This window comes from Nannospalax galili, unplaced genomic scaffold, assembly GCF_000622305.1.
Source record: "Nannospalax galili isolate Female #2095 unplaced genomic scaffold, S.galili_v1.0 scaffold175, whole genome shotgun sequence".
NCBI lineage: Eukaryota > Metazoa > Chordata > Mammalia > Rodentia > Spalacidae > Nannospalax > Nannospalax galili.
The window spans coordinates 118,916-145,184 of record NW_008336314.1 but is presented as its reverse complement, the minus strand read 5'-3'; the positions used below and the strand labels follow the sequence as shown (position 1 = coordinate 145,184).

At 39.6% G+C, this 26,269-nt stretch overlaps 1 protein-coding gene across 1 annotated transcript in view; it reads right to left on the bottom strand.

Moving 5' to 3' along the window:
- The window catches only part of Prkg1 (protein kinase cGMP-dependent 1), a 1,315,555-nt gene extending 1,292,439 nt beyond the window's left edge, over positions 1–23,116 (bottom strand). Inside the window, exon 1 of the mRNA XM_008831094.3 lies at positions 22,638–23,116. Within this exon, the coding sequence (XP_008829316.1) occupies positions 22,638–22,903 (266 nt within the window). The 5' untranslated portion in view covers positions 22,904–23,116. The remainder of the gene's footprint in view (positions 1–22,637) is intronic.
- Positions 23,117–26,269: the final 3,153 nt, after the last annotated feature.

Here is a 26,269-nt window from a genome sequence, read left to right as displayed (position 1 = left end):
TCAATTTCAATTGCCTTGGAATAAATTTTTCTGTAAAAAAAAAAAAAAAAAAACACCAAGTATCTTCTTGAAGTCCCTCAAATTAAGGTAAAGAATAAGAACAAATCGTTCTGGAAGAACGCAAAGGAAAATAGCTTTAGATACTTAAGTGACAATAGAATTTATTCTCATAATTGTTTTAATAGCTTTTGTATAATCCTCATCACTATTATGAGATATTAATTGTATTTATCAAATCTGTAATCATTATGCCAAAAAATCTGAATTACTGTAATATTTTGTATATTGTTAAAACTGTAACTTTGTAGAAAAAATTTAAAATAAAAAAAGAGAAAAAAAAATAAATAAATACATAAATTTGTTCTATTAAAGTTAAAAAAAAAAGTCCATAGGAGATCATAGACACACAAAGGCCCCAGGAAGTGGGCAGGTCAGTGCAGCTGTTTCATAATGGCGTCATTATAATAACATGCCCTTTGGACTAGAGGATAAACTCTGAAAGTTTGAAGGAGTATCATAGCAAAACATTCTGCACCTGATGATTTTATTAAGAATATCTCAAGTTGTAGTTCATTGATACAGCCTTTGTACACATATTGTCTTACTTGAATTGTAACACAATTTGAATTATTTCAATTTTCTTATTCTACAAATGGCAATCAAAAATCCTCTCTGAGACAGAAGCATGACTAGGGGATTTGATGAAAACTAAAACATGACATTTCTCAAGCTGTTCGCAGGTTGACTCTAGCTTACAAACCATAAAGAAAACATAATTATAAAGCATATTGTCTAAAAGACAGTGTTGAATCTCCAGTTCTGCTCCGAGGAAAAGAGCTTCACAGTACAACAGGGATGCACAGACAAGCTCTCTACTCTGTGGTGAGGGCTGTGGGCAGGCTGATCCTCAGTAACAGAAAGAACAGGGTGGTTTGCAATTTGAAGTAAAGTCATTTGATTAGAACCAGTGAGCCTCAGTTTTCTCAGCTTTAAAGGGAGTGGGTGGTAATGCTATTTTATTTACTGAGCTACAGTTTGGATTAATAATGCAAAATAACAAAAACTGTAATATCTTATGTAGAGAGATAATATCTAAATACTGATGAAAGTATTGCCAGTTGGCCTTTGTGCTGCTTTCAGGAATGATATTCATAAAGGTGGAGACAACATAACATTTTAAATTTATTACAGAAATGTTGACGCTTAAGTTAGCCTAGCCTGAAATATGTTCAGTATTTTTGTCAGGGGAAAAAAATTCATAGTTTTACTCAATGATAGTAACAAAAATTCAAAAATGGTAACAAACAAAGAAAACAAGAGAGAGTCACTGACAGAGAAGAGAACAGGGGAAAATGCTGTAAAAATTTACAGATAAAACAAAATTGGAATAATTTAATACCTTACACCATTATTAACACTGTGATGTCTGACCAAAAACTAAAAGAGGAGGGACACATACTTATTCGTTCCTAACTTTATGCTCTGTTTCCTTGCCAATCAAATACATTCAATTAAATATGTCTCTTTTCTGACTGCTGGATTGTAGTAAATTTCTGGAAGCTTGAGGTCCTGAAAACACACATGTGGATACATGTATCAAGCATATGCCTCCCAAAATGATCTCCCCCAAGGAGAGAGTTGTGTTCCCCTTCCTGCCACAGCAGATCTCCCTGACCCACTCTTCTTCACTCTTTTTCCAGCATGCTTCAATCGTAGAATTTATCTTAGCCCTTGACAGGCTCTAGAAAGTTTCCTCTACCCACTTTGTGAGTTCTTCACAGAACTCTTCACTAAATGAGCTTGGCTGAGCTTTATTTCCCTAGGATACAACAGTGTGCCTGGGATGTTATAGACACCCATTTAAATATTTTCTGAGCTACCATGACCCCAAATAAAACTTCTCTCACAATTTTTCCAACAGAGGTATAGTGAAAGCATTTTCTCATTAAAAAAAAAATTTAATATAGACCAAAGACTCTGTTCTGTTGCAATGTGGGTGTGGTGTTTCTTGGATTTCTTAGAAATAGTGTTGTAGCATATTTCACATACATGGTGGTGAATCGTTGAGCATTTCTATCATATAGCAAAGACACTTCTGTGTGAAGATGTAGAAGCATCAGTTTTACTCAATGTTATTTGAAAACAGGAAGCACACGAGCCAAATATTTCAACCCAGTCTTCATTTATATTTAGCTCAAAATCACATCTAAGACTCAGAGTCAGAATTTCAGGATCAAACAAGCAAGTGTGAGATCACAGCCCAGCTTTCCCAGGCCTTCAGGTCTTTAGCCTCCACTGCCCCTGTTAACCTGGGTCTAAGACCAAAGTGACCAGGGTCATCTGCGTACCCTGCCTCATCACTGCCAGGCATAGTCACAGAGATTCAAAGTCTGGAAAAAAAAAATTCCTGAAGATAATTTTTCCCTACAAAAGCTCTGTTATGTACAACTGGGATTTGATTACTATCATTACTCTAGGGAATGATTATCCTCAGCACCATGCTATTCCAGGCAACTAGTTCATAGAAATAAAGATAACATCATCTTCCACTAGCTGACACGATGAGAAAGTGACAGTGTCCTTCTGTTATCCTGCACAAAATAAAAGAAAGGCTCCTGGAACAACACTGTTACATCAACAAGGATCAACAAGCTTTCAGCCCTGGTACACATCCATCAGGGAGCAATGCCCAGGATTTCAGAGCGAGGTGCCAAGCGGAGAAGGCACTGTAACACCTAGGATGTAGCACCAAAGAACCCCGGTGACACTGACTTAACACACACACAGCCAGAAGAAGCTAAAGTTTTTCGTTCTTCCTCAGCTCTCAAAAATATCTAAAACTTCTTTTCTATTTTGAAAGGATGCAGACACTTGTACTGCAAAACTTGTGTTTTATCATAATCCAAATATCCTTCCCTGTGTGTTGTTATTAATGCCGTGCAGGTGAAAGCCATTAACTAGGATGACTTCAAACAAATGTTAGTCAACCCTTGAGCAGTGTCTCCATGTTTTGGTTAAAGGACGTAAGTCATCTAAAAGGCAAAACTGAGGGAGCCAGAAGGTTGTCTTTTATAACTGAATCAGTCTCATTAGAGATGTTATATTCAATACTTTAAGATAAATAATCGCATCTGTTTTCTTATTAGGTTCACATTATTGTTCAGAACTTTCCTAAAAGGGCCTAAGCTGAAGCTGAGAAGCTCATTTATGGCTTCATCCTTTTTAGGCCAAAATCCAGGTACATTAACAAACCACACAGGCAGTGGAGGGAGATAGGAACAGCAGCCCACCCTTTGTAGTGGTGGCACCATCTAACATCCACAGTGTCAATCCCTGTTCTCAAATTCATGAATGAATGATCTCTTGAATACGCTTTAAATGCGTACTTTAATTCTGAATGTTGGTGCTATCTTCTCAGCCATTCTCTGTGTGTACGCACAAGGACGGCTTAAATGGTCATCTGAGGAGAGAGGCAGTGCATGGTCTCAAGGCTTAGCCAACAAATCTCTCCATAAATATCACAACCTATTGTCCTCCCAAAGGAGCTCACCCAAAATGCACTTAGAAACATGCTTCTTACCTCCAACTGAATGTCATGTCCCTAGCGATGACCTTCATTCTACCTCCAGAAACCACACAGAAGCCATGAAATTGTTTTGCTCAAATACAGAAGTACTATGGCTGTCAGTGTTCCCCTGATCAAACACAGAGAACTAGTATATCTTTCTGTAATGGCTCTTCAGATTTAAAATAAAATAAAAGTAGGTATATAAGTATGCTTATGTATTGATGTAGATAAGTGAGGAATAACAACTTTTCGTGCCTGTATATTGCAATTGAATCTCAGATTGCTTACAGGTAGTTTCTAAATGTTTTTTAAAATGCTTCTTTGAGGAAATTTCTGACTATGAAGTTTGTTTAGAGGCTCAAACAGAATTTTCTTCTGTTAATTCACCATTGAAAATATATGTGTTCAACTCAGAAATCTCATTTGTGGGTGAATTTGCCCCCTACCCCAGAGGATAACTGGTAATACATGGAGACATTTTAGTGATCCCAATAGACATCTAATGGATAGAGTCCGAGACATTTCTAAAGATCACACAATGCACAACCAAATGAGAGAGAGGGGGGAGGGAGGGAGAGAGAGAGAGAGAGGAGAGAGAATGTTATGTCACCCCAAATATCTAGTTGCCAGGCTGAAATTTTGCCCAAGGATTTTCAATGGGGGCAGCACTGCCCCCTTGTGGGAATTTACAAAATTGTGGGTGGCTTTTTTTTGTTTTTGTTTTTGTTTTTGTTTTTTTAGTTAAGGCTGTTCTAAAATTATTCTATAGCCCACACAACTTCAAATTCTACTTCCTGGGGGTATTCAGGCAGGAGAAAATTTATGCATAACTATCTAAGCTTAGAACTTAAATCTGTTTTACATGTAACTCAAGTGTTTTTTTTGCATGGGCTTAAATTACATTGTCACTGAGAATGCAACTACCATGTAAATTAAGCAAAGTGAGTATTTCCTTTTGTTAGAAACTTTACCCACGGTTGATGATCATTTTAGAAAACTGAGTCACTTGGGAGAGATGCCACCAGTGGCCCTACAACAGCCCAGACAACCAGCTTCAGGAAACCTGTTCATCTCCTACATACAGTGAAGTCAGGAAGGGGAACAAGCACTTTCCCTCTTCATTTCAGCTTATTGCGGAGTTCTTTTCTCACGGTCATTTACAACTTGTTGACTTCAAACATATATTAAAACATGTATTATGTCATGTATTATTTTATATTACTTTTTCTCTACATTATACTTAGGATATTATATACAAATATACACAAATAATTGTATGTCCACATGCATTATATTATCTATGAATTTCATTTCATGACAGTCACAGAGCATTGGAAATAATTTTTATTAAAAGGAAAGTACTTTGTGTATTGAGTTGTAAACCGTAGTTCTTCCCATCAAGGCCTTTGGGAATCTTGATTTTGTTTTCCAACATAATAACCAGCCATCACAGCATCTGGCCTGCTGGGAATGTAACTGAGATGCCCTTGATAACCACACCCAAATACTTGGCATTAAGCCAATACAAAACAGAGCTGAAGAGACATGTTGAGGAGTGGAATTCATTTGTCTGTACTTTCACCTTGGAATTTAGTATCTGCCTTTTAAACTACCTTAAAACAACTTGGCACCAAAATCAGTCCTGGAAAATTCCCACAACCCAGGGGCCAATAACTTTTCCTGATGAAGCCACCCCTTTCTGACCCTTCTTCTCACTACTGGAGGCACTTGGACATCCTCAGTAGAGTTTCTACAAAATGAAACATCTATTTGAATTGCTCCTAAGATTTTTCATCAATGAGAAACCAAACTTTCTTTTTAAAAATTATGACAACAGATGGACAGGTAGCCAACAGAGATAGAACCCTGAAGAGACGGGGATATGTCTGTCTGGGCAGCATCTGTGCTCTGAAAGGCTTTTATCAACAGAGTGCTTCAATGAGATCATATTGGGGCAGTACATTGTTAAATATTTTCTTTTGCCATGAAGATCAAGGCCATTCTCAGAAACTCGGGCTTTTGAAAGCATCTTGATTGATATTAATAATTAGGTGAGGGATTGGGGAAGTGGCTTAGTAAGTAAAGCAAATGCTGTACAGCATGAGGATCTGATCCTCATACACCCACATAAAAAGTACTATGGAAGGACTGTAACCCGGAACAGGGGAGGAAGAGAGAATTGGTTCCTGGGGTTCACTGGCCAGCCAGTTTAGCTGAAACAGTGAGATCCAGGTTCACTGAGAGACCCTGCTTCAAAACGTAACATGGAGAGCAATAGAGGAAGACACCTGAAATTGACTGCTACTCTACAGGCTGTGAGAGGGCAACCTAGTGACACCTTGTCTCAAAATAAGAACGTGAAAGAGAGCTGGAAGTGGAGCTCAGTGGTAGAGCACTGCCTAGCAATAACAAGGACCTAGATTTAATCCCCAGCCCTGTAAAAGTAAATAAATAAATGATAAATAAATTAATTAAACAAATAGCCCCCCAAGATATATACATATTATCCTAAATTTTAATCACATATTCAAATGATGTCTGGACTTCATTATGTAACTTATTTTATATAGAAAGAAATAGCCAATTATATTATTTAACTAGTTCACCTTGTTGCACTTTTCTTAAGGGCTTAAGTGCTGAGTGGTATAGTATAATAGAAGTGGCCATATTAGCAAAACTAGGTTAGGTTATAAAATATGTGTTAGTCTTACCTTGGGGTAAAGGTGCAAGAACTCCTTGAATTCTACTTTTAAATACATAAAATAACATTAACTTAAAGGACCATTTATACCTAAGAATAACCTGATCTTTTAAAATAGTAATTATAATTGACTAAAGTATTTAAGGCTTTTCTAAATTGGTATGTATTTTGATACTGCTCTTATAAATATGCCAAAGACAATCTGTTTTTATTCTAATGTGTCTATTTGAGGTTTCTTCCACTTGTTCCTTGTAACCCTAAAGAAACAGTTTACCAAAATCATAGGGAACGAAAGCACTGAAATTATAACATAAAAGTTTCTTCCCCCCTCAATAGAAAACTTCAGTGTATAATGAAAGCTACCAGTTATTTCTTGCTCTAAACCAAAGTTTCTTCTCATCTTAACCAAAGGACTGTCAGTTAAAATCATATCCTTTGAAAAACAGGAGATGGGGAAAGGCCAGTAGAAATGTCATGCCAGGATTTTGGTTTGTTTTGTTTTGTTTTTAAGACTGCCAACCCTGCATCACTGATGAGAAGATGCTTCCTACCCTTGCCTCAGCTCACAATGCTTTTCCACTGGACTCAACAGACGTCAGAAGTCACAGCTTTACCTTAAGCATTTGAAGGAAGATAAATGCACATTATACAGTTTAAGTAGTTAAATACTGGTCTCCTAAAAGGTATTGGCACCAAGAGTTTGTGAATTTGAACTTATTTGAAAATAGGTTTTAACAGTTGTGATGGGTGCAGTATCATGATTGATGACCTCACAATAAGAGAGGTAGAGACACGATTGTGAAAGACAGTCCTGCAGAAACCAAGGCAGTGGTTGGAAATGTGAGCACAAGTCTCAGAAGGCCAAAGAAGTCAGAAAATGATCCTCCCCAGTAGTTTGAGAAACGCCATAGCCCTGCTGACACCTTGAGTTTGAACTATTGGTCTCTGGAACCATGAAAGCACAAATTTCTGTTATTTCAAGTTACCTAGCTTGTGGTCATTAGCTACACTAGCCCCAGTGCATATGGACGGAGGCCTTTCAGGGCATATCTACAGAGGTGTCTCTCAAGGAGCTCAGGCACATTTTCTGATCCCAAATTTTCCAAGTCCACTGTATATCAGAATAATGAGGGGGGGCTTAAAGTCGTCAATGAAATACAGTCTTCAAGTAATTTCACATGCCCCAGAATTTGAAAACTGACCAGATGGTCTTTATGATACTTTCCCTCCTATCTCACCTATGTACCTACTATGGATTACTAAATAACAATATAGTGTAGGAGCCCTAGAGTGCAGCTATGTTATTCCAGTGAGCCTCTGAATGTCACGTTTTAGGTTTGAACCCCATCTTCTCATGTATACAGAGCACATGGAATAGCAGCAAATCAGAGACACCACAAGTGTGCCGTGGATTGTGGACAAGAACAAATCAGTTCAGGTAAATGAAGCACATTGCACAGAATGGGTACATTCTTCATCTTTGTTGTGTAGCAATTTCCTCTGAGATAAAACCTTCCATTTTGGAGCTCATTAAGACAGAATTTCTAAAAGGAAAGAAACAACAGGATGTCTAAAGGGAGGTAAACAATGGGATGTTCTTAAAGGAGGTAAACAGCCCAACAGCTTCAGGAAGTCTCTGAAGCTGGCCAGATTGATTATATCCCTCTGCTGTGAGACACTCTCAGACAAAGTTGCCTAGGAGACTCTCAGTCTAGCTGAACCTCATAGAAGGGAATCAGACCAACCCAGCTGCCTGGTCAGGCCAACTAGGGTCCCAGACCAACTGAGTTTCCTGGAGAAGACAACTTGTTGGGCTGCCCTCAAGTACTGCAGTACCTCCAGGTTTCCAGCTTTCATGAGCCATCATCCACGCCGTGGTAGGTTTTTGGTGACACAGCTGTCTTTGAGTTATTTCTGCTCCTGTAAGTAATTCCCCACCCATACTCCTGGAAATAACTCCAATAAAACTCAGTGCTTTACTAAGTTGGACCTTGTTGGTATCCTTCCCTTGGTTTGTCGTTTGGCTCCCTATCTGGTGTGAGTAGACATTTGTTTAGGTTCTCCCAGGAATAACGTCACACAACAGTCCTTAATTAGTATTTCCTATTTTCCCATTTTATCCCAATCAAAATTCTTTGTCAATCACATTTGTAACTTGGGAAGAAATCGGACTCCTCACCTATCACACAAGCAGAAAGACCCTAAGAGCAGTGGCTATCATTTACTGCTCGCTTACCTTGGGGCCTTGCCACGATACCACGTTCAGGAGGGCCTCCTTATCACATTTTGCAGAGGTAAAGCTAGCTCAAAGACATGAAGCAGTGTGACTAAGGCATTAGAAGTGTGAATCCAGGCCTGACTGATTCCACAGCCCCAGCTCTAGCCTTTATATTCAGTTGTGTGTGTCTATTGCCACAAAGGAAAAGAATAGTAAACTGTTCCCTCTAGGCTTTCCTAGATAATGAGTTCATCTTATGACACAATTCATATTAATGCAACTTTAAAATTAGCATTACTGTGTATAATTGTACATTGTCTATACTGAAAACTTAACTTGCACGGCACAAAGAAGAGAAAGGAGAATAGAAGAAATAACCGAAGAGGTTAACTAGTTATTTCCTTCGGTTATTTATAAGGACTGAACAGGGACTAGATAATAGAGGACAGAAGAATAAAGCTGGAAAATATGGTAGCACACGTGAAAGAATATGTGCAACTGTCCACAAGTGTGAGGACAGTGATGTCCCATCCGTGCAAGGTTTCTGCTTCAAGCAGCCCTTTCAGCTCCGCCAGTGTTCTTCCCTGAGCCTGAACAGCTGGTCCACTCAGGATTCCTGCTCTATCATCATCCATCATGAGCAGTGCTTTCTTTAAGCCTAGGATCTTCACAAAGAAGCTTTTGTAAGAGATCCATATGAAGAGTCTTCTAGAGATGTAAGGGTGCTCACCTCATTGATAATGCATTTCCTGTGCTTTGTTCCATTAGGCCAGATCATATGTACATATTTTATATTTCATTAGAACATGGTAACAATACCTAACCTGTCATTTCCTCTTGTCCTATTTCTTTTTATACACACCTTGTTTCCCCCATTTCACTCACTACTTAGGATATTTAAGCCACATTTAAAGGGGACCAGAAGGAAACATAAAGGACTTGGGATATAGCCCAGCTTGGTCACTCACAAGCTTCTATCCTTGGGAACCTCTAGAGGTTTTAGAACCTCTAGATGATTGCTTAATTTGTATATCACAATTTGTAAAACAACTGTTTTATCAATCAAAAATGGTGAAAAGGCTGTTTTCTAAAATGCTTTCAAGCATGAGTTTCCAGAAGTAAACATTTCAACAGTCTCCACCTTTTTGAAGGATTTATTACACAACAGCTAACAATTTTACAGAGAGCTTTCCACCCATCATCTACCATTCCACAAACAGGTGTGGAACAGTATATGTATAAAAAAGTCATTCATGCTTTTGAAGAAATGTAGAAATTAATCTCAATGATACATGTATCTAAAAATCACACCATCAGTATGTGAAAGAAAGGCCAGACTTCAAGTCTGAACACCAAGACCATTAGTTTGATGATCACTGTCTACTCCTGGGTTAGGCTTAGTTAAAATTTCTGAGTCTGCTCCATCCATTCCCAAAGTTTCTTCCTTTTACTTGAATCTTATAATTGGGTAAGGGAGATAGTTTAGAGGATTAAGGTACTTGCCACCAAGACTGACAACTTGAGTCTGACCCTGGGACTCACATAGTAGAAGGAGACAACCAATTCTCACAAGCTCTTCAGAGACTTCCACATGCACATCATGGCACGAGCATGCCGATGCATATAACATGCATACAAAATAAAAAAGAAAATGTAATTTAAAAAAAATTTATGCTGAGCATGGTGGCACACACCTTTAATCCCAGTACTCAGGAGGCAGAGGCAGACAGAACTCTGAATTTACTAGGTAGACCAGGCTGGCCTTGACCTCTCAAGAGTCCATTCTGCCTCTACAAGTTCAAAGCTAGCCTTGTCTACATAGTAAGTTCCAGGTCATCCAGGACTACGAAGTAAGGCGGTGTCTCAAAAACATCAAACAACAAAAAATTTAAACCTTATATTTGATTCTCTTTAATATTGTTAGATTCATATACAGATATGGGTTAGCAAACAGACTTTTCAGTGATTCTTGTTTAATATCTCAGTAAAGACAAAAACAAGAGAAAGGAAAACGGAAGAAGCAGAAACCAGAAACATGAAGGCTCTAACAGAAGTTTCTATCCTATAAAAAGTAAGCTCTGCTGAGTAGTTCCAATACCATATATGTCCACATCTTCCCACCAGTCTTTTAAAAAAAATGCAGCTGAGAGAGTTGGAATTTGTTATTTTCCCAAGTGGGAGAGCAAGTTCCTCAGAGTCCTTCAAGTATCAAAATTTTATTTTGATGAAAAGAAAAACAAATCATGATTCCTACAGAAGGACTGTAGCTATAAGAGCGTAGATACAAACAACTTCGTCCTTACTTCCAAAGTCATGTCTTAGAAACTTGGGAGGGTTACTCAACTTATAAAAACATCAAGCCAGCTATACAATATGGACTTTATAAATCTGAAAAGTAAAAAGGTATGTAAACATTGCTTCAAAAAGAGTGTTCTCCTGAACACAACTCAAGGATACAAAAAACTGAAGATTCCTACATGTTTCTATTATGGTTATATATTTGATTTTTTTAAAACTTTAGTGTGTGAAAGTTAAGTTTGCTGATGCCACCCGTATGCCTTTTCTTTTGAATAGAAAAGGTTATAGATCATTTCTAGCTCATATAAAATGTACATGTTCCCACATGAATTTGAAGAGTCATGTTGAAAACTTACATCTATTTTCTTTGCATCAGCCACTCTTACAATTAGCACTTGTCCTGTGTACAAATAGAAGATATTTTTTAAATTATGTACAAGACTATTTCTACTGTTCACAAAACAATAAACAAAAACTGTCAACTGAGCTGAAGTATGTGAATAGTAAGAGATAGTGTATGGTAGAAAGATTGACCTGCGTAAAAGCCTGAGTATTATTGCTAAGAGAAAAAGAAAAGAGCAGTTTACAGGAGTGGTAATAATGATTCTACTTTGGGTCCAAATGGGAAGGAGAATTTCTCTCTCTCTCTCTCTCTCTCTCTCTCTCTCTCTCTCTCTCTCTCTGACAAGGTCTCACCTATGTAGCCCTGGCTGGACTGGAATTCGCCTCTGCCTCCTGAGTACTAGGATTAAAGGCACGCCAGAGAATTCTCTTTGTACAGGAAGGTTTCCATAAACATGATTAGTTTAACACCGGCTCTGTGCCATAAGGACAAGCAGAAAGACTAAGGAGAATAAGATAATTGTTTCTATTGTCTGACAACCAGCTTGCATTGCTTGCATAACTGAAGCAAGCAAAGAAACAAATATATTCTGGGATTAAAATTAGCAAATTTGACGTGTGGCCTTTGCCCTTAGGTATCAAGGAGGCTTATCTAAACTCTTAACTCTGTGAGTAGACGTGCAGCAGTACACAAAAGAAACACCTTTCTTTTTCTCCTATGGCATTAATAGCAGAAAGCCAGAAAGCCCACAGTACCTGGGCCTGCCCTATCCTGTGTCCAAAGCCTTCCTGCTACCCTGAAGCCAGTTCCTAAGACTAGATAACCAAAAAATTTCAAGGCAGGAGCCTTCCAGCCCAGTAGCTAACCTTCAGGAATTCGCCTTGTCTAGATAACAAACAGTAGGAATGGTTGCTTGCTGTTGGTTTCACAGTGTCTAATAGGCACCAAGTTGCTTCTTTGACCTTGCTGATGCCAGGAAAAAAACAAAAACAAAAACAAAAAAACCCCAAAAACAACAACAACAACAAAAAAAAACCTTCATTTGATCTACACTTCATTCTTTCTGCAATCAGAGACTGACCAACAATTTCTTTCCCTAGCCTAGGAAAAGCATAAAGTACTGGCCCAAGGGACATTTTAATGTACTGACCGTTCTAAATAAGTTATCACAAAATTCTAAAGCCTCTTGTTTTTTTACAAAGGCAACTTATTGTCAAATATAGCATCGACATAAGTATCATTTAAAATTATCCGTTTTCCCTCTTGCCTGCTTAAGAAGCATCTAATTCAGTATCTAAGGAAAGAGACCCGTTAAAAAGGCTACGTAATAACATTCGTTCTAAACTGACTTATTTTTACCCATTGTACAGCTTCCTTTGCCCACTGAACGTCACTTACTGAGACAGACCAAAAATAAGTCCATTTCTTCTGAGCCTTAATTCACAAAGGATGCCAGCCACCCCACAGCAAGACTACTTCACATCCAGGCCCCTGGGGTGTTCACATGACGAGAAGTCACAGAGTGAATGAAACAGCCTTTTACAGGAAGGCTGAATGACACTTTCCAAGGGAATACTGATTCAAAAACTTGTGCTCCACTAGACATGACCCATATTACATCCCTCTGTGTCAGGAAGACAAGATGATCTTAGGTTGTTTTTGCCCACAAACTGGGAGGCATTAGTACTTGGATATCTCAGAAAACGTTTTGTTTCTCTCTTGAAATATTTAAGTACACACACATACACTGACATTAGCTAGAGACCTCAAACTGTAATAGGCTATATGAGGTTATATAATTATATTACAGACTCAAATAATTATCAAGGAAATCCATCTCCTAGAAGTATCATTTATTAACTGATAGAATTTATAATAATACACTTCTTTTTGCTTTTCGTTGGGAGAGAGGGAAGTGAGTAGGAAACAATTCCAAGTATCTCCTCATTCTTTCACACATTTTAACTACTGTTAATTGCCCAACATTTCTCTGTTTCCTCCTTTCCACCAAATATGAGTCCAGAGGTTCCCACATGGGGATTTTAGGAATTTCCTTAAAGTGATATCAATGTTCAAAGAACTCTCCATGTGAGCTGTACTATATGCACAACCAAGACAGACCCTAGAGAACAATTCTCTTCGGCTTTTTAAATACAATCCGTACTGATTGTGAAAATAGATATTCCATAACACACTTTCCAAACCATTTCTATTATTAAGAAAGTTAGCTTTTGAAGAATATGTTGCAAATTTAACCCAAGACCGGTGCACACCACCAGTGGTGTAGTTGTTCAATACTATAGCTCTGCTGCCATCTTGTGGTGACTGCTGGAATCTCGCACATTAGCATCTCTCCTTCCCACTCCTTGCCCTTGTGTATTTTTGTTTTCACAGGCTTTAAAGGGTGCTTTTCCTAAAATCTCACGGCCTCTCTTTCCTAAGTGGTTGAGGAGATGGATTTAAGTATTTTCCAGGAAAAAGAATGGACTTTTTAAATTTCTTGTCCTGCATCTAATGTATTTCTCCTGTTTACCTTAAAGATGTCATGCTTAGCCATCAAAACATTTAACAGTATAACTTTTAAGAACTTTTTTCTGTAATTCGGATTAACCTACTTTACAACAAAGAAATGGAACATAAATTAAGTAAAAAGTGCATTTTTATCAAAATTTTCCTTTCCTAACCATTTTCAAATCATTTTATTGTTAAAGTGAAATAATGGGAAAATGATTACATATTTCTGGCTGTAAACTGTATTGATAGAATGAGCCCTTCACAAGCACCCACTCTCAGAAGCAAACAGGAGCCTTGGGGACAGAGGTGAGCAGATGGAGTATGCTGCTGACCCAGCCCGGGAAGCAAGATCCCAGGAGACTCAAGCGGGGGGAGGTGGGCACCTAGCTTCTGTTATTATTTCTGCGCTTTCATGATGATCATCTATGGGATGGAGCTCGTAAATCTGAGGGAAATTCAAATGTTTTCCTTGTGGCATGTGAATGTAACCCTCAACTGCTCTAATATTTCATCAAGGCAAGAGTATATTTCAGAGAGCCCAACAATTTGAATTCTTTATCCTCAATTCAATTCCCCTAAATACTGAGAGACAACTATGTAAATACCATAGAAAGATGGGAACTCAGAGAACTCAATTAGGAGAAGCCTCCAAAATAGGCTATGACTGAACTAAACAACAAATATGAACACAGTGTTTCATTTCTTGAGAAAAAGACTTTAAAACAATGTTTTCCAAATCTCTGTGTGCCCATATCTATATTATACACAAGCTGTAACCCCCTACTTTAAAAAACTATGAAGCCTTAAAACTTAGCCTTATTCTAAGAGATGAGTTACACAACATGGGTTTCATATGGAAGTCGCATGCTTTCTTCCAACATTTATTAAAATCTAATTATTAATATAAAATAAGTTCACTTGTATACACTTAGAAATATTTCTAGTGCCACTGACTATATGCACACCACACTCTGGGAAACAGTCTCTGCAATATGTGTGCTAAGTACAGTCTAGTGAATCTTGCACCTTTATTTATAAATAAGTAGCTTAAGGAGTCACAGAGTCAAAAAACTGATTTTACAGAGTCACAGATTAGATGAAAGACTCAGGGTTTGTTTATTTTTTTTCCTGCTGTGACTCACAAGACAGATGATATTGCCATGTGCAACACACTCTTGTGAAAAGACAAGACCATCTGTGGATTATGTGCAATTTCCTGCCATACATCTGTAATCCTCCCCTTCAAGGAAGCCAGTCGGAATGCAAGTGCATGGCTTTCCCTAGGGAAAAGCCCAAGAATGCACTCAGCCTTATTTTCTAAGAAACAAATAATTCATGAATTCTGATCTTTAAAAACATCATTTATTCATTTTAATTTTATAGTCAAAGATAAACTTTTTTTTTTTTTTTTGCAATGCCACAGTTGAAATCTGCCAGAATAACAGAGTCTGGGTTTTAGAGTTTTAGAGTGGTCTTATTCCCAAAAAGAACATTCCATTGAATCTGAAGAGGATTTACTCTCTGGAAGACACAAAGGTTCTTTCATTTGTTTTTTAAATATATTTAAGATGTACACTCTTCTTACCTTTTCTCTGAAAAGTAGCACATGGGAAAGAGAAGTAGGTGAGCTGTGTCTTCTATTCGGTTGGAATTTTTCCTATAAACAAACCCAAACCTGGTTTCTCAGAAGGGTTTACAGGCTAAGATATAAAAGAATTTTCTATTTTCAGAATTTCTAGCATATGTAAACAAGTCTATTGGTGACTGTGTAATACATGAAATGAGTTTTATTCACACTATTCAGGCAATGAGAGGCATCAGGAAAAACATTAACATCTACCCAAAGGCTTTAGAGTTTTTGTTAAACAATAACAGTATCACACCATGAGTAAACAGACTCGGGAATATTTGTGCAAGTCAAATATACAAATATTTTAGGATCCCTATAGGGTTTTACCAGAGTATTTTTGTAGCAGTTGAGGTCAGAGTGCTCAAATAAATATGAATCTTGGGGTTTAAAATATATTTTGAAATGTTCTTTAAATTAGACTGAAATGAAGGACAGTCTGAATTAGCGACACATGTAATCAAGAAAATAATTCAGTATGGCTGCATAATTTCTGTCATGAGTAAAAATAAGTCAAACTAAATTCTCATAAAGTAACTCCAATAGATATCTTGCTGGATTTGCCTTTCAAATAAATTCTTTGATAAGATCAGCATATTCTGGCTACCACCTTGAACACCAAAGGCTGACAATGTACAATACACATTAAAAAAAGCAATCCAAATTAAATCTCAGGATAGTAAACCAACTACTAAGGACCAAGAACCAAGAATAAAATCAGTATGCACCAAGGAAAGACTGAGCATGTACCCAGCACTTTGGACTTGATGAATTTCAAATACTATTTTGAAATTTCTAGTCAATATAAAATTTATATTAAGCACATTTAAAACTATACTATTTTCTAAGGTAGTAGAGGTTTCTTTTCTATTCACACATAAATACCAATACAAAAATGTTTACACTAAAGCCAACATAGAATATACCAAACCCTGTGCTCTTAGATAGTAGTTAATGATTACTATGGAGAAGGTTACCATTTCACAGAAGTAATCTTCTTTTCAAGAATGACAATAAATAAAGGAAATGAGTAGTCATTCCAAAATCTATTTTAAAAATATACCTGTCTTTTTAAAGATATATTAATTATTCATTGAACATATATATTGGTCTTTTTAAGACAGAGTCTCTCTGTAGCTCCATCTGGTCTGGAACTCACTATGTAGACCAGGCTGGTCTTGAACTCACAGAGATCCACCTGCCTCTGCCTCCCAAGTGCTGGGACTAAAGGCGTGTACCACCACGCCCAGCTGAACAAATATTTTAAAGCACTGAATATTTTCAATATGAACAATTAATGCATAATTATGTTTTTAATTTAGGAACTTCAAATGGCATGCATATATCAGAAATATCTGATGATATGACAGGTTTTAAAAACCGACAGTAATTATTAGAACAAGTACTTTTTTGCTCCATGTTGCTGTTCTATAATTTTTTCAAAAAAGACAGATCTATCAGGGCTCAAACGCATCAAGCTACAAGACAGAAACACAGACCCAAAAGATAGATTCACAACACAAGTAGATTCAAGAATCAAGAAAAGAATTTAAAAAATCATCGCTGTATAAAACTGGGTCATACCGTTTCAACAGGAGTGACAAACATTGATTCTAACACCCAGTTCTGGGTGACAGCATTGGGCTATGCACACAGTACCATCCACAAGCACTTGAGAAACTGCAAGATGCCATGATCTTCTTTGTAACTACAGATCTAGGAAGGGAACCTTCCTTTCTACAAGAACTTATTTGGATTTGAGCTAACCCAGAGGAGTTTTATAGTAACTGCTATAAGAAATGCAAGTTAAAAATGTAATAAGGTGGCAATTTGATGCATGTGCTTATGTACTATGTACATCTATGTGTGTGTATGTGCTTTCATTTTCAACATTTCCCTCTTTTCTTTTCAGCGACTCAACAGTACAGCACGCCACACCAACAAAGCCAATATTTCTTTCTGACAGTTCTCAGACTTCTGAGATTTTGCTTTTGGAAACAGGATATGCTATCCCTGGTTTATCTCAGAGCTCAGAGTAACTTCCAAGAGCTACAAGAAACCTTGATAACACTGTGTCCTGAACTCTGATAAGCAAATTCTCAATGGGTAATGAAAATAATTATTCATACCCTGAGCAGCTACGAAATCACCTGGAAATCTTATCAAAAGAAAGGATTTTAATGCATTCTCAGCATCTTTTACCCTGTATGTTAAGAGCCCACTAGGAAACAGGCCTTCAGTCAGGAAAGAGGAAAAAGATAGAAGAACTTTTGTTTATTCAGGTCTGTTAGAAATAGTTTTGTGAGGATCAAATTTCTAATGAGCACATGACTGAACGTTAAGTATTCGACCTATACTTAAATTAGTGATTCAAATGAACATGAACTCCTTGCATATTTTAGACACATTAGGAAAAATGCATGATTTCCAAAACCACAGCTAACCTCAAAGCAAAGTCTCCCAAACAAGTGTAAATAAATAGATAACTTCCCAAAGATAGTGAATTGGCAACTTTAGTACAGATGCAAAACAGGAAAATTACATCTTCCTTCTATTCTTATGAGAAACATAAAACATGTCCACAAGGATTCGTTTTGTTTTCTCATCACCAAAGCAGGGAGTCACTCACCTCCTGCACAGCTTGGACTGAAAGTACATGTCACATGCTTATGCTCAGACCTGTCCTCTTCAATGACACATGGCAAAATGTAAGGATGTTCAGCAGCTGTCCTGCCCCCAAATCCTCCACTCCATTAGCCTGACTCCCCTTAAATTCTTGTCAAAAATATGCTCATAGGAGTCAATTAAAACAACATTCTCTCCCCAATGTTATTGTGAGAATACTACAATGTTAATAAAAAGAGGTAACAAGTTAATATAGTGTATATCATTAGTGACCATTATTCGTTTTGATTGTAGGCATGGTAGACAGGAAAGGGTCAGAATAGGGACCCCTCTAAAAGGCAAAGGGAATTCAAAGGAAGTAACCAAAATCATCTTAATACCCTTCATAATTTTATCAATCATCAGCCCCACCTTGAACATCACACTGAGCTAGAGAAACCAGGAGAGGAAGAAGATGGCCTGCTAAATGACAGTCCTACAAGAGCAGGGCTGTCTGAGGACATTCTGTCTGAGCAAGGCCCATTCAAGGTGTATATGACAGCTGTAAGAGCCTACTGGACCCTTTCCATGAGGTCACTTTAGTGCTGGCTCTCTGATGTTTATGTCCTAACTTAGGGAAAGTGCCTTTCTACCCAGTGAGCAATGTTCACCAGTTATTGAAATCTAATCAGCCCTGTTGAGGCTCTACAGCAGGAACTTAGACTGTGGACTCGTAAAATCTTAAGGTTTGTGTTTGAAGCTGGTCATGATGACTCTGAGCCATGAGTTCATAATCAAGTGACTCAGTGACTGAATTTCTTCAAGCCTCAAATTCCTTACCTGAAAAGTGAGGTTGCTGCTAAGAAGTGTGGCAAAACAAGTGAACTGCTACAGTAGGTAAACGGTTTCTAGCACAGTGCTAAGACTGCAAAGATAAGCTAGCTTTAGTATGGTTTTCATTGTTGTTTTAAAGCTCTGTTTATTTTGAATATGAACAATTAGTAAGTAACTGGTGCTAGGCCCAGAATTCAGCTGGAACGCACTTTATTGAAGTTGCTTGTATCAAATTTAGCCCAAACTCCTTGATTTAGTCTGAAGGTCAAATTCGAGCTGAATTGGATCATAGATGCAAAAGGCAACGAGTTTTCTGGGGCATCCAGTCCAAGGTATCTCTGTCCCAGTGGAAGTTCAAGTTCCAAATGATCAACTTACATCATCAAGAACCAAGGGATTCATAATGAGAATAGCTCCAGTGACTTTGGAATACTGTCTATTCTTATTCCTGTAACAAGTTAATATTGATTCTAGCCCATGCTCAAGCTAATTTGAAAATTGTGTGTAGTCCCCTGAGCACACACTAGTTAATGAGGTGGCCAAAATAAGAAACTTATGTGTGTGCAAAGGTTTAAGGGGAAAAATGAGAGAAATAGGAAATTTTTGATATGATATATATGCATGAAGGGAACTGAGAGTTCAGAGGAATCTATGGGAAATACTTGGAGTTCTTTGGCAAAAAGAGAGTATTTTAAACATAAATTTAAAATATCCTCAGCATCATTTAGAGCAGCCTGCAGTTTTCAATGATAATCACTTGATCCCTATGGGGCATTTCTTAAGGGGTTTGAAAACGAGTGCCGCAGTAAGTCAGATGTTTTCTTTTTAAACATGATCATCATACTGTACACTTGATACTTATGCTGAGAGCTTAGATTGCCCTTTTCCCTAGTATAATTTTCATCTAAGCATTCCTTAGATACTTGGATCATTCTTAATGGAGAATGAGCATTATATTCTCTATGGACACATGGAAACCTGGCTAATTGGACCAAGTTGATTACAGCAATAGATGAATTTTCCCATTTCCTTCCACTACAATGAATGCTTAAGATAGTTTTGCCACCTACCATGTAAATTATTTTTAGATTGCAAATTTTCTCTAAAGCAGTATTTATAACAAAAACTTCCTAATTCAAAACTAATTTCCTTTTTTGCTAATATACAACTGGAGCATCCTAATAAAGTTTTAAATGAACCTGTTAACACAAATAGCTACCATTCAAATGACAATTGAACATTAGCATTGCAATAAAGCACCCTGTTTCAGTCCCAGCACAGCCCTCAAGATGAAATATCAATTTCCCAAACTCAAATATCTGAGAAATAGAAAATGTTTTTAGTTTGGAAGCATTTTGTTTGGTATTAGCCTCTATATTTTAGAAATGTCTTAATACATTTTGTTTTCTCTTAGTTAAAATAAGGTGCCTTGTCCCTGATAATTTAGAACTGTCTCTTTAAGTGCTGTCATCAGGACCTAATTCCAGTGGATACTACACCCATATATTATACCTGTCAAAATTCTTTAAATGCTAATGAGTCACCTTGCTGAAAATAAACTGCATGGTTCCATTTGAAATTTTGAAACTAAGCACCACGTGGGAAACCATTTACCATCAGTTCAGTGTAAATCAGGGCAGAGGAGGTAAAGAAACATTCCAGCTTCTTGTTAACGACATAAATAAATATGCCCTTCTCCTCTATTACACATGAACTACTCTTAAGATGAAAGCTCCTACCTCAACAAGAAAATGGGGTGGGGATGAGGGAAGCATAAAAAAAGATGATAGTACATGTCAGACATCAGCCATTTCCTCTTGGTAGATACAAAAACTTCACATTCTTTGGGAATTCTTGTCAAGATTTTTTTTAAAGCCCTCAAGAGCTCGGCCTGAGAGTAGACCCTGGGAAAAGAGGTTTCTCCTGTCTGCTCCAGACCCTGGTGAGATTTCCTCTCTGCTGTAAAGTTCTGTTACTCCAAGGAGCACAGGCCAGACATGAAATCTGAAATTTCAAAAATGCGATAAAGCTCGAACCAGCAGCCCTGGGAGGCGAGCAGCTGCCGGGTGACCGCTGATGAAGTGGCTTCTTAAGGAGGTGGGCAGATTGATTCCAGCTGCTGAACACAGGGCAGGGCAGCGGCCGCGGAATGCGCAGCCCGGAGTCGGAGGCAAGGGAGCAGCAGCTTCCCAACTGAGGGCAAGGCCAAGTATTAATTCTGTTTGCAGTTTCAGCCTGAGGGGAAGACAGTGGCTGCATTCCATGCCATAGGACCTTCCATGGCCGACTGGGACAAAGGTACTAGCTAGCTTCACTTCAAAAGTGGAAGGTTACTCAGGATGTCTCAAAGCCATCCCTAGATGTGTGATCAGAAGAGACCACATTTCCTAAGGATACCCTTCCTGCTGGATTCCTGTTTGGCTCCCCTCTCCTACTCCCATTTCTGAGCCTTCTGACAACTCTGAACCCCCACTGCCTGATTTGCCTGTTCCCACTGTGATCAATACAGGGGGGAGCTCAGAAACAAACCCAGAAGCAGTAGAGTGGGGTCAGGGTGTGTAAAGCCCTGGATCTGGTCCGGGGGGGACCCAGGAGAAGAGACGCTCTTTCTTGTAAAGAGCTGGCCTCAAAGTAAGAGAGTTTGGGAGGGAGGGGGAGAGTTTAGGAGTTCCCTGAGGACCCCAAAGTCAGACACCAAGTGATCTAAGAAGAGCGAAGGGGTAAGAGGTAGGCGGGCAAGAAGGCACTCCTAATGGAATATTCAATATCCTGAGAAATGCACTTTGGGCTGTGCACTACCAGAGACTAAAAGCCAGTAATGGGCTTCGGAGTCTGCATTTCCTCTCCCTAATGTCCAGAGGGCTTTAACGCTGCAGCCAATCGATCAGCCTTCTCCGGTTCAGGCGGCGGATGCCGGGCACAAGCTTCCTACTGTGGCCACAATCCACCCAGCCTCCTCTGCACACTCCAAAGAATCCACACAACTTTGAAATGGAAGGATTTCACTCTGAAAATGCCAGGGAGGAGGAAAGAAAGGAGCGTGGAGGGGCCTAGAGAAACATGCTGGGTCGAGCCCCATCCCAACTGTTCCAGGAAGGGGTTGAAAGGGAGCAAGCAAACGGGGTGGGGGTGGGGGGGCGCCTTGTACCCTTTGCTATTGGGCTGGCGGTAGCTTCAAACCTGCTTCCCGTGCAAGGTGACCTAGCCTCCACTTAGTCCAGGGCAACTAGAAAAAGTGGTACTTCTGGAAAGGACAGAAGCAGAGCCAGAGAGCACCCAGAAGGTGGGGTTTAGTGGCATGCTCTTGATGACATCACAGCTCCCTTGAAAGTGACCCTGTGAACAACCCTCAAGCCTAGTCTGGACGCTGGATCCCTGCTGTGGAGAACAGCCTTGGTTCCGCCCCAGCCCAGGGAGAGCCCTCTTGGCATAGGTCACTCTCTGGACAAACTCAGTCCCCACACTGAACCTGCCCTGTCCAGCCTCGGATCAATCCGCGGCTTGGGTCTGGAGGTCGTCTCTGGGGAGCTCTCCAGGCCCGGGGTTGGGCAAGGTTCAGTCCCAGTGTGCGTGCCCCGGCCCAGGCTCACAAAGGAAAACCGAGTGACTGCAGTCAGCGCCGTCGAGGGCAGGGTGGCCAAGTTTTCCCGAGCGAGCAAACTTTCCGCGGTTGTTCTCCCCACCCCCACGCCGTAGGGGCGCGTCTCCCCTAGGAGCTCGCCTTTCCCAGCCCGGCAGAGATAACCACAGCACGTGATGGGCAGAAATAAAAATAAACACTTCCCATTCTCCGGCGGCCGCGGAGAGCAGGGGGCGCCCTGCGCTGCCCAGCCCCGTCGGCCGCAGCCCCCAGCCGGGATGGTAGCCCAGGATGGCGCCCCGCAGCCGGGTGGCCTCCGGCGGTCCCTGCCCCACTGCGCCCTCGCCTACCTTTCGGATTTGGTGAACTTCCGGAATGCCTGGCGCAGATCGTGGAAGGACCTGTAGGTCTGCGGCTCGGCGGAGATGCCCTGCGCCCGGGTGGTCCGTGGCCCGATGTGAGTGGAGGGCACCGGCAGCACCGACTGGCATTTGTGCAGCTTCCTCTTCAGCTCCTGGATCTCTTCCTCCTTTTCTGACAGCCGCTTCTCCAGCTCTTTGATCCTCTCTTCCTTGAGCATGAGAATCTTGGCAAAGTCTTCCTCCAGCTCGCTCATTTTTTTGTTTTATCTGTTTTACTCTGAGCCCCTTTGCGAAACTTTTCCTCCCGCGGCTGTGTCTGGGACCGCACGAGCGGGCCGGGAACCCGCGCTAAGCCTGGAGCGAGCGCCTGGAGTGCTGCCCCTGACCCGGAGCCGCTCTGCCGCCGCTTCTGCTGAATGGACTAAAAGCACCAAGAGGAGGATGAGGAGCCTAAAAGCGGAGGAGAGAAGAGGCAGAGTGCTAATCCCTAGCCTCTCCGGGGAATAGGTGATTATCTTTCATTGAGAAACCAATTAGAACTGCCCTGCCTCCCCTGAGACCCCCCCTCCCTCGTCCCCCCTTTCCCAGTCGCTTGGTGAGAATACGGGAGCGCGCCACCCCACCAAGAGCCTGGTTTCTACACAGGGTTGGATCAGACAGCCTGGTCTTACTCCATCACACAGTCACTGGTCTACGTTATATGGTACCAAAAGAAGGGAGTGGGATGGGGGGGGGGGCTTTATGACACTTGATCCTTGAAATAGCAACAATTACCATGTGATCTCCTGGATGACGCAGTGCTTGTAACTGGATCCTAAAGACAGTGTGTGTGTGCATGTGTGTATGTGTGTGAGAGACAGTTCATAAATATTAAATTGCCTTTAGACAACAACCTACAGAAATCCATCTTTGTTTCTACCATGTACTTTTCCGCTCTTCAATACCTCCCATTCCTTCGGGGGGAGAAAGGAGTGTGCATCTATTTTGCACTGTGAGGTCCTGAGGTTGGGACCCTAATAATAATGATAAGGCAATGACAGTTAAGAGTTTTTGTAGCATAAAACTTTACTGGAAATTGTGAACTAAAATTGTTAGAGGGGAAATTGGATGAGCATGTGGTGACAAGCCAAGTGTTTATGGAAAAGAGAAAGGCCGAGCCTTGACTGCGAACTGTTTGTAGTCTGGAATTTATTTCAACTTCTCCACTTAGACTTTGTAGACTGAGCATCCAAATGCCATCTTCCCCGGTCAGTGCCGCTACTAAACGGCTGGGTCACCCTGGTAGTTGAGTTTGGGGAGAAATTACATCTGTGTCACTCTGTGTTTCTCCCTTATCTCTGCATCCATCATCCACCCTATATTAAAGGAATTATTAGGCTCATTTGAGCCAGCATATTTAGTAATTGCTACATTAAAAAAAAAAAAACCCACTGTAGCCACAGAGAACATGTCTCCAAAAAAAAAAAAAAAATCACTGTTTTCACATTTATTTGGTGTTTACAGGGTCTTTTTTTTTTTTCTTTCCAGGTAATCAGTATTTTTAAGTAGATGCATGCAACTAAAACACCATAAGAGAATTTTCTGAAATAGTGACTTTCCTTAAAAAAAAAAAAAATCAATGTATGGTTGCCAGCTACTTACAAGAATCTATTCTACCTGGTCTGACACAATAAATAGAAGGAAAAAAGGATCATTTAAACCAGAAGGTCACAAATATATACTTCAGAACTGTAAATTCATCCTTGCCCTCCAAAACAAAACCTTTTTTCTCTTTTGGTCTTTTTGAGACAGGGTCTTCCCATAGCCCCAGTGGCCGGAAGCTCTCTATGTAGACCAGGCTGGCCTCAGTCTCACAGAGATCTACCTGCTTCTGCCTCCCAAATGCTGGGACTAAATGCTGTGCCACCACGCCCAGCACAAAACTTAGTTTTTAATGAGTTGGTTTACACTTGAGTAATGTTGATATCTGCTGAAATTACCGTAAAATACCTTCAAAATATTTTATTTAGATAAGGAAAGCTTAATAAAAGACACCCTGGAAGAATTTTTTAAAAAACACTAAATTATTACAAACCATAATATAATCATAGTATAATTAAAAATCATAGTTGAAGCTAAAGCTGACCTAAGCCAACTACCTCATGTTATGAAGGTAGAAAATGAGAGTTGGAGGTAGTGTCCAAGTTCACGGCAGCACAGAAGTTTGAGTCCAAGGCTCTCGATCCAGGATGGTGGTTCCCCAACCATCCTCCACTATCACCTAGAAATTGTGGGATTCCCATGATCCAGTGTGTGAGATGTGACATTTTTACCCCGCTCCTTCTAAATCTGTGACATTACCACTCTCAAAGAAGAAGTATTCATAAAGCCGGAGATGATGATGATGATGATGATGATGATGATGATGATGATGATTAAAGGTAAAGGTCGCCATCTAGTGCCCTTAGAAAAAACTTGCTTAAAAACAATCTTAATCATAATTTGGTTGAGGTTATATCCTTAAATGTTTGGAGCAACGTTTTCATGTTTCACGTTAAAGAGGAATAGAAAATGTGAAGAACATCATATTAGAGAAAAAAATTCAAAGTTGATCAATTTTAGCCACTGGATAATGACAAGGATGCTAAACTTTAAAAAATACATTATTTTTATTTTTATTATGTGTATCTCTGTGTGATTATGTGCCTCTCTCTCTCTCTCTCTCTCTCTGTGTGTGTGTGTGTGTGTATGTGTGTGTGTGTGTGTGTGTGTGTGTGTGTATACCCACAGAGCACATAAGAGGTTGTTGGATCTCTTGGTGCTGGAGTTATAGGCAGTTATGAGCAGAGGGACATGGGTGTTGGGAACCAAACTCCAGTCCTCAGGAAGAGCAGTAGGCACTCTGGAGGACCGAGCCATCTCTCCAGTTCTAAATATTTTTTAAAATGTACCTGCACAGGGCTAAGATCCTCTGTACTACTGATTTAACCCCCATGATAACAATGAAACAAAAGTGCTCTTACTTTTTCCTGTTTTAGAAACTGATAAACTGATGCTCTCCCAGAGTAGGAAATTCGACAAGTAGGAAATTCAGCTTCAGTGTTTTCTGTTTCTAGATGAAATACATTGCAATGTACACTTCTGTATGAGCCTAGGGACAAGAAAAACTAAGACATCTTCATTCCTGGGGACAAACTAAATTTAAAGTTTCATATAAACCCAGAGACCTTCCCAAGATCCAGGCTTCTCTGTCTGTGATACTTTGAGATGAAATGTGCATTTAATACTTAATTCAAATGTTTTTCATCTAAAAAGAACATGTACTGTCAAATGTTATGGTTGTATTTTGTCCTCATTTTTCTCCTTTTTAATATAAAACACTTTCTAAAGAACCTGAAGGCCTAAAGACACAAGTATTTCTCTGGAGATTCCTTTCCTATCCTTTAATCTAGATCTGCATCACAAGAGGCATTATTATCTAGTTAAAAATTTAAACAATACTAAAAGTCAGAGTTTAATTACTCTACCTTCTAGAATACACACACACACACACACACACACACACACATACACACACACACACACACACACACACACGCACATGTATATAATCTGCCAGGGATAATATATCCATCTCCCAA